This window comes from Dermatophagoides pteronyssinus, unplaced genomic scaffold (genome assembly GCF_027571235.1).
Source record: "Dermatophagoides pteronyssinus isolate colony J.1.1.1.1 unplaced genomic scaffold, Derpt_VIB-CSIC_2022.12 sq0028, whole genome shotgun sequence".
NCBI lineage: Eukaryota > Metazoa > Arthropoda > Arachnida > Sarcoptiformes > Pyroglyphidae > Dermatophagoides > Dermatophagoides pteronyssinus.
The window spans coordinates 334,481-342,755 of record NW_027461552.1 but is presented as its reverse complement, the minus strand read 5'-3'; the positions used below and the strand labels follow the sequence as shown (position 1 = coordinate 342,755).

The window sequence follows — 8,275 nt, the reverse complement described above, 5'->3', positions numbered from 1 at the left end:
CATTCTCATCATCATCATCGACAGTAGTAGTGGCAATATAGCAATACATTTTCACAATGAACTAAATATACAATAGGAAATGATGAACAAAAAAAATATCAAAATTTTCAACTAAATGTGTTTATTCTCTATATAATCATATCAAGTCTTTTGAATTCTGTTCTTCATTTATACATATACAACAAAAAAAATAAGCAACTGGAATCTTTCAGTCAAGAATCTATTGGTCCAGGAACTAAAATCAAAGGACACCCACACAAACAATTCGACACCTGTGTTGATTTTTTTTTCAAATGAAGGGAAAAATTTAATAAGAATTTAATTATTGATACACGAATGAACAATAAAATTAATGACTATCTTTTATATTGTTTAAAAGGCAAAAGGTCAGTTATTTTGCAAATCAGTGAGATCTCTGAAAAAATTACTTCAAAAACCAGAAAAACTAAAATGAAAAAAAAAAGATATTGCCACTACCACAGATATTATCATCATTATTGAATTAAAATTTTTTTTTTTTTTTTTTTTGCTTTCCAGATAAACAGATTATAACTTTTTTTTTTTGTTGTTGAAATTAAGTGGAATTTGTAAGGAAAACGGAAAAATTGTAGCAAATTTTTTTTCTCATGAAAATTTACACTAAACGTATACTCTATTAGACGTCATTAAGAATCAAACGTTTATCTTTTTAAGAATGGAGACTCTTTTATTACAAAATAATCTCATCCTTGATCGTTATGAAAAGTATTTTTTATCGATTTTTGTGTGAGAAAAAAAAGATGAAATGATTAATTTTTCAACTTCATATTTTTTCTTCATGAATAAAAATTCTTTGGTGAAATTCTTTGAAATTGAACCATCCCCATTTTAGCCAATTCCATTCAATTTCGATACGTGAAATATAACGACAGATAAACTAAAATGAAAACAAAATATAAAGGACTTAGATATTTTGAAAAGAATAGCAAAAGAATGAATGGAATAAACATTCAAAACAACAACAACAACAAAAAAGTCAAACAAGCAAGAATGAAAGAATGTTTGAAATGAAAATTTTTACGGATAACACAACAATACACAAAGAGGTATATATTCAATTCGATCGTCATAAGGACTTATCAAACATATTAACACATACTGATAACAATGAAAAGAAAGTGAAGAAAAAAAACATCTTTATCTTTTAACATATACCTCAATGTCGAATATCTTTGAGAATTCATATCAGAATAAATGAAATATTCTTATTAAAATCAAGTAATAGTAATACAAGTACAACAAAAATGAAGAAAACTAAAGATCAAGATTCAAATTCATTGAATACATTCATTTTTTCATCTATCCATTGTCGAATACGTTATTGTTAATGATACGACCTGACAAAATAAATAGATATATTGTATGAAAAAAATTGAAAATGAATATTCTTTCATTCAAATGTTTTTCTTTCTTTTTTTTTCATTTCAAAAGTTTTAGGGCAGAATTTTTTGTTTGTTTGTTTTGTTGTTGTTGTTGTTCAACAGATATAACACAATAGAATATTCAACCAAAATGAATCAAAAGAAGATAAACTTTGTTAATATATAACCTATGAATTCAAAGAAAAAATTGAATTATTTTTCAAAATTGTTAATAATGGCTCCATCTAGTTACGGATTTTTTTCTTTGAAAGCAATAATTTTTCATTGTTGGATTTAAAAAAAAAACTAAAAAATTACAATTTTTGAGAAATAACAGGTGAAAATTTTTAAAAATTTAATAATCATTTTTTTTAATATTTGACATAAAATTATCAATCATATCTTTCGGAATGTTTTGTATTTCCGAATATTGATTTTTATGTTCATCATCATTATAATTGAATGAAACTTTTTCACCTGCAAAATAGTTAACTTTTTCAATATCAACACAGCTACAGCTATCAGCTAATGAACAATTACATGCAATAAAAATCAAAGTTAATATTATAAGGGCAAATAGAATTTGTGGTAAATAATTTAGCCAAATAAAACGTATAAATTCAATACAATAATCATGCATAGAATATGAGAGCCCGATTGATTGTTCATCACATTTTTGAAAACAAAGACGTCCACTTTGACGTATGGCTAGATAATGGAAACGAAGTTTCAATGGTAGATTATCAAATGACCATGGACATTTTAGTTCATTGCTTTTACTATTATTATTTTCGTTGGTGGTGAATTTCTTGATCCATGATAACATGCAAAATTGTTGAATCAATTCCGAAACATCATAACGAAATATCCATGAACATTTACGTAAACATCTTTGATGAAACCAATTTTTAATTTCATCTGATGATGATTTTAACGATCGATTACCAGCAATAACTTCAGCTAATTCCTCAAGTATTTGCTTTCGATGCCAGTCATCATCATTGCTGGTGTCTTCCCTATTTTCTTTGGTTGTTTGTTCAAAATCTTTTAATGCCGAATTGAGCAATTCTGTTGAATTATCAATATTGCCATCATAAACAGAAATAGTGGAAAATGTTAACGATTCGTTATTGGATGTTAATGACAAAGATGAATAAATGACAGGACATATTGCGAATAGAATAGTAATTGATGGAAACAAATTTTTAAAAAACATTTTGATTGTAAATTATTTTGAAAAAAAATTCTTCTGACTTAATTCGATAAGAAAACAAAAATAAAAAATAAAGATAGGAAATTTCCATGTTTATATTCCTCTCAATGTAATCGAATCAATAAATCAAATTAAAAAAATATTCGAAATTCGTATGCAATAATCGTTTTTTCAATCTGAAGAAATTTTTTCCATACTTAATAACAATTCAATTTTTTGTAATAATTTAACTTTTTATTAGAAAATTCTAAATTAAATCAGTGGTAGATATAATTAAAAATTCTAATATAAAAATATTTAGGATTTAATTTAAATTCTCGATCAATTTTTGTTGCTGTTGTTTGTTTGTTGTTGTTTATTCGAATCATATTTGAAAAATAATTTCAAAAAAATGTCTGATATTGGCGATGAATCAATACAGCAAATTATGCATAAATCCTTACTGGAAAGTATGGCACAAGTTGAACGTATCCCATGTAAAAAAGCATATGCAAGCAGGGCTCTTGAAAATTTGCGTCAATTTGATCAATATCAACGAATGTATGAACATTCAATCAAATCACCAGGAACATTTTGGAAACAGATTGCAACCGATTTCTATTGGACAGCTCCATTACCATTAACATATCATAAAATTTTAGAATCTAATTTTGATTGTAAAACTGGACCAATTAAAGTGGATTTTTTCAGAGGAATGAAAACGAATATTACTTACAATTTATTGGATCGTGTGATAACTTGTGGATTCGGTGATCGTATTGCTTATCATTGGTTGGGTAATGATTTAAATGAAACGAGAAAAATTACCTATAAAGAATTAAAAAATGAAGTTTGCCGTTTGGCTAATTATATGAAACAAACGTTGAAAATTGACCCAGGCGATCGTGTGGCAATTTATTTGCCAGTTACGATTCAATTAATTGTTGCAATGTTGGCTTGTGCGCGAATCGGTGCCGTACACACTGTTGTGGTAAGCTATAAAATTATTATAGAATATTCTCTACGATAAAAAAATTAATATTTCCTGTACGAATGGTGTATTACGAACAGTTTGCTGGTTTCAGTGCCAATTCACTGGCCGAACGTATAATAAATGCTCAATGTAAAATGCTGATCGCGGCTGATGCATCATTTCGTGGTGATAAATTTTTAAATTTTCTATCAATAATAGACACTGCCATACAGGGTTGCCTTGCCAAGTAAGTGTAAGTTAATGATTAGAGAACAAAATGACATAAGTTTTTTATTGAAAATAGAAAATTAGAAATAAAGAAAATAATCATAGTTGATCGTTTTGAAAAAACAAATAATCGTAATAAACCACGATATACTGAGACTGTCCAAAAACATCAATCACCACACAATGAAATGATTATTTCATGGGATAAAATAATAAACGATGCCACTATCAGTGATGAATGTGATCCGGAATGGGTTGAAACTGAACATCCATTATTTATACTTTATACATCAGGATCGACAGGTAAACCAAAAGGCATTTTACATACGGTTGCAGGTTATATGTTATCAGCGGCAACAGCATTCAAACATGCATTTAATTATCATGATGGTGATATATTCTTTTGTACGGCTGATATCGGCTGGATTACCGGTCATACGGCAAGTGTTTATGGTGCATTAGCTAACGGTGCTACAAGTGTTATATATGAAGGTATTCCCACACATCCTCGTGTTGATCGTTTCTGGATGATTATAAATGAATATAAAGTAAATATATTCTATACATCACCATCAGCTATACGATCATTAATGAAATTCGGTGAACGATATGTAAAAGCACATTCAATGCGTGATCTACGATTGATAGCATTGGTTGGAGAAACAGTTAATCGACAAACATGGTTCTGGATCTATCGTTATATTGGCCAAGAACGATGTCCAATTGTGGATACATATTTTCAAACTGAAACTGGTGCACCAATGATTTTTACCATACCTTATGCAATGGATATGAAACCAGGATCCACAGGATTACCGTGGTTTGGTGTTGTACCGGTAATACTAGATGATAGTGGCAAAGAAATTGTTGGGAATGATCAAGGCCATTTGGTGTATAAACAAGCATGGCCAGGAATGGCTCGAACTTTTGACGATGAACGTGAAACATTTGAAACAGTATATTTTAAAAAATTTCCAGGATATTTTTACACCGGTGATGGTGCATTTCGTGACACAGATGGTTATTATTGGATTACCGGTCGTATGGATGATTCAATGAATGTATCCGGACATTTATTATCACCAATTGAAGTTGAAAATGCATTATTGAGCGATAAAAGAGTGGCTGAAGCTGCAGTTGTTTCTATGCCACATCCGGTAAAAGGACAGGCAATTTGTGCATTTATTGTTCTTAAACAAGGAAATGCTAATTTAGATTCCGCTTTCAATAATGAATTGCTTTCCATAGGTAAATTTTCATTATACTTAAATGTCATACTATCATTTTTTCATTTTTCGTATAATTAGTTCGACAAGAAATTGGTTCCATAGCAACGCCAGATATGATATTAAATGTACGTGGATTGCCGAAAACACGTTCAGATAAAATTTTGCGTCGTGTGCTTGAATTGGTTGCTAAAGGTGAACGAAAAAATTTTGGTGATCTATCCACACTAGCCGATGAAACTATTATTGAACATTTAGTTAAAGTTCGTATTTCATATAAACCATTTACAGCAACAACATCATCTCCCACACCCTCAACAACACCATCAAATGTAATCGATGATAAAAATCAATCATCAATTAGTTAGAAAAAATGCAGTAAACTTTTTCTCATTAAAAAAACCGATAAATTCCAAAAATAATTTTTAAGATATTCGATTCGGCAGTTTCAATAAAAAAAAAGACAATTAAAAAAAACTTTTTTTGTTAATTATTTTTGTTTTGTCAATCAAATGACATGCCAAGTTTAGCTCTCAAATTTTTAAATGATAAGAATTGAAAATTTATTGGCAAAAAAATAATAATAAGTATTTACAAAATCATAGATTACATAATGATATTTGAAAAAAACTACTCGATAATCGATTTTATGGAGAGATATTTTCATTTATTAAAAATCTAAAGAATTAAGTTGAAGTGTTTTTAAATTGGGTCCAAAATTAATTGATTACTAATTATTTCCAGATAATATCTTATGACTTTTTAAAATAAACATATTGACCTTGATCGAGAAGAAAGAATAGGTTTTTCCAATATTAACAAATTTTTGGGAACAAACATATGGCAGATCGTTTTATTTTGATATAATCAATATCAATCATTGAATTTGAATGATAAGATAAGTTTTTTTTTCTGTTTATGAAGATGATCGACATCAAAACCTACTTATTTAAAACAATGGAATTTGTTGAGTGTCCAAATTTTCATTCATGCACATCAGACATACATCGTGAATCAATTATAAAACATGGTTGGAAAAAATTTATTAATTTTTGCATTATTTTTGAATGCGATTCTTTATTGCTTACCAGGTAAATTAATATGTTTTCTTAAAAAAATCCTATGTAATTTTTTTCTCTTTTTTTGAAATAAACAGTATGCAATGCTCACAAAAGTGTTACATATCCAGGAATCGGTACATTCACTGATAATGATTTTTATGATATAAAATGGCGACCGTTTGTAGCATTACCTGAAAGCCCGGAAAGAATCGATCCAAATTATGTGCTTTATAATAGAAAAATTCAATATAATCCACAAACATTGTCATTTAATAATACTGACATGATAAGAATGTCACATTTTGATCCTAAACTTGAAACAAAAATTCTTGTTCATGGTTTCATAGATGGTCCACTGATCAATTGCTGGATGTATCCAATGAAAGATAAAATATTGGTTACTCATGATGTGAATGTTATTCTTGTTGATTGGTCTAAATCAGATTTCTTCCCTTATACTCAGGTCAATATTTTAAGATGAATTGATGAATTTTTTCAAAATCTTCATATATTTTTATATTTATTCAGGCAACAGCAAATGCACGTATAGCTGGTGCAATGACCGGAATATTCATTCAGAATCTTATTAACGAATTTAATGTTTCACCATCATCATTCCATTTAATTGGTCATTCGTTGGGTGCACATGTTGTTGGTTATGCTGGAAAATGGTTAGGAGGAAAATTAGCACATATAACTGGTCTAGATCCGGCTGGACCTTATTTTGAAGGTTTGACAAATCCAGCTGCACGTTTATGGCATACAGATGCGCAATTTGTTGAATCGATTCATACTGATGCTCATCACCTAATACCAACTTTGGGTTTTGGAATGTATGAAACATGTTCACATATTGATTTTTATCCAAATGGTGGTGTCAGTCAACCAGGATGTGATCAAGAAAGATTTACAACCATTATCACCAAAGGACTTATACATGGGTAATTATCCTAAATAATTAAATGAAAAAACAATTCAATTATTGATTTTTATGTTGTATTACAGTATCACCAACCTGATAGCTTGTAATCATGAAAGATCTGCTTATTATTATCTGGAAGCATATGGTGAAGTTGAATCATACCCAGTAGCTTATGCTTGTAATTCATATGATGATTATCAAAATGGCCAATGTACTAGTTGTGCACATGATGGTTCTAATTGTGCTATTCTAGGACCTAAAGCAATAAATTATAAAAAATTTATCACTGATCCATCAGTATCAAAAGGAAAACGATTTTTCTTTTCGACAGCTCCACATGAAAAATTTTTTAGTAAGTGATTTATTTCTGAAGATTTAATCATATCAATTTTTTTCTTGTTTGTAGAATTTCAATATATGATTCGAGTGAAAATGGTCGATGAATCACATGAAAGTGATTCTGTACATGGTAAAATTACAATGAAATTTCTGGATTGGGCAGATCATGGTGAAACATTAAAATTTAATGATCAGTAAGTAATTATGGTGTTGAAAATGTGAAAAAAAATTTATTTTCCAACAATCCTATATAGTGATCAAAAATTCGAAAAAGGTCACTCATATTCACGTGTAATATTGTCGGATATGAAACCATCGGATTTGGATCGTATTCAATTTAAATGGACACATGGTGGTTTATCATTAAAGCATACAAGAATGTACATCGATAGTATCGAAGTGATGCCACTTTCAACTGAAAGGTATTTTCATAAAATATAATGATCAAAATTCAAAATTCAATGTTATGTAACCTTGTATCATTAGTGCATCATTGAAATCGCCAGATCATTGGACATTTGAAACAGACGAGTTCGGCATAAGCGATGGCCATGAAGCAATTTTCAAACGATCATAAAAAAAAACATTATTCTTGTTTTCATATTTGTTTAGTCGCAATAAAAAATAATTAATCATTATCTAAAATTTGTCATAAATCATACAATGTGTGTACACGATGATTTTGTTGTCAATTATGGTTGACAACCTCTAAATATAAATAACTAGATCATATTTGTTGGATTATAGCAATAAAATCAATTTCACAGCAATTTCTCAAGAATTATTTTGTCATAAAAAAATTGAAATGATGTTTTTGTTTATTAAAACAAAAAACAAAAACAAATTCCTGTTTAAAGGTTGTTCGTATTTTGGACTTTGAATCAATTTTTTTCTTTCTCTATGTTTGTGATATGAAAATTAATATTTATTACAT

At 28.7% G+C, this 8,275-nt stretch overlaps 2 protein-coding genes and 1 long non-coding RNA gene across 3 annotated transcripts; 2 read left to right on the top strand and 1 right to left on the bottom strand.

Annotated features, from left to right (window-relative positions):
* Positions 1-2,950: 2,950 nt before the first annotated feature.
* On the bottom strand, positions 2,951-3,973 carry LOC142645899 (uncharacterized). Its single transcript, XR_012846927.1, has 3 exons — positions 3,475-3,973; positions 3,329-3,420; positions 2,951-3,257 (listed from the first exon to the last, which is right to left on the bottom strand). It is a non-coding gene; the product is annotated as an uncharacterized LOC142645899 (long non-coding RNA).
* Positions 3,005-5,509, top strand: LOC113792128 (acetyl-coenzyme A synthetase-like). Its single transcript, XM_027342022.2, has 4 exons — positions 3,005-3,583; positions 3,664-3,812; positions 3,870-5,041; positions 5,101-5,509. The coding sequence occupies exons 1-4, from the start codon at positions 3,005-3,007 to the stop codon at positions 5,385-5,387; spliced, it is 2,187 nt and encodes a 728-aa protein (XP_027197823.2). The 3' UTR covers positions 5,388-5,509.
* A 446-nt stretch (positions 5,510-5,955) lies between these two features.
* On the top strand, positions 5,956-8,111 carry LOC113791987 (pancreatic triacylglycerol lipase-like). The gene is made up of 7 exons (XM_027341848.2): positions 5,956-6,110; positions 6,176-6,543; positions 6,609-7,021; positions 7,086-7,354; positions 7,409-7,535; positions 7,596-7,763; positions 7,828-8,111. Exons 1-7 carry the CDS (start codon positions 6,047-6,049, stop codon positions 7,916-7,918), a joined length of 1,500 nt encoding a protein of 499 aa, XP_027197649.2. The 5' UTR covers positions 5,956-6,046; the 3' UTR covers positions 7,919-8,111.
* The last annotated feature ends 164 nt before the right edge of the window (positions 8,112-8,275 follow it).

Excerpts from the sequence above, each read along its gene's own strand:
- LOC113792128 (XM_027342022.2), top strand. The coding sequence starts at position 3,005 with ATGTCTGATATTGGCGATGAATCAATACAGCAAATTATGCATAAATCC. Across the intron at positions 3,813-3,869 it reads ATACAGGGTTGCCTTGCCAA|AAAATTAGAAATAAAGAAAA; the intron begins GTAAGTGTAAGT and ends TATTGAAAATAG. Across the intron at positions 5,042-5,100 it reads TAATGAATTGCTTTCCATAG|TTCGACAAGAAATTGGTTCC; the intron begins GTAAATTTTCAT and ends TCGTATAATTAG.
- LOC113791987 (XM_027341848.2), top strand. The coding sequence starts at position 6,047 with ATGGTTGGAAAAAATTTATTAATTTTTGCATTATTTTTGAATGCGATT. Across the intron at positions 6,544-6,608 it reads ATTTCTTCCCTTATACTCAG|GCAACAGCAAATGCACGTAT; the intron begins GTCAATATTTTA and ends ATATTTATTCAG. Across the intron at positions 7,355-7,408 it reads TCCACATGAAAAATTTTTTA|AATTTCAATATATGATTCGA; the intron begins GTAAGTGATTTA and ends TCTTGTTTGTAG.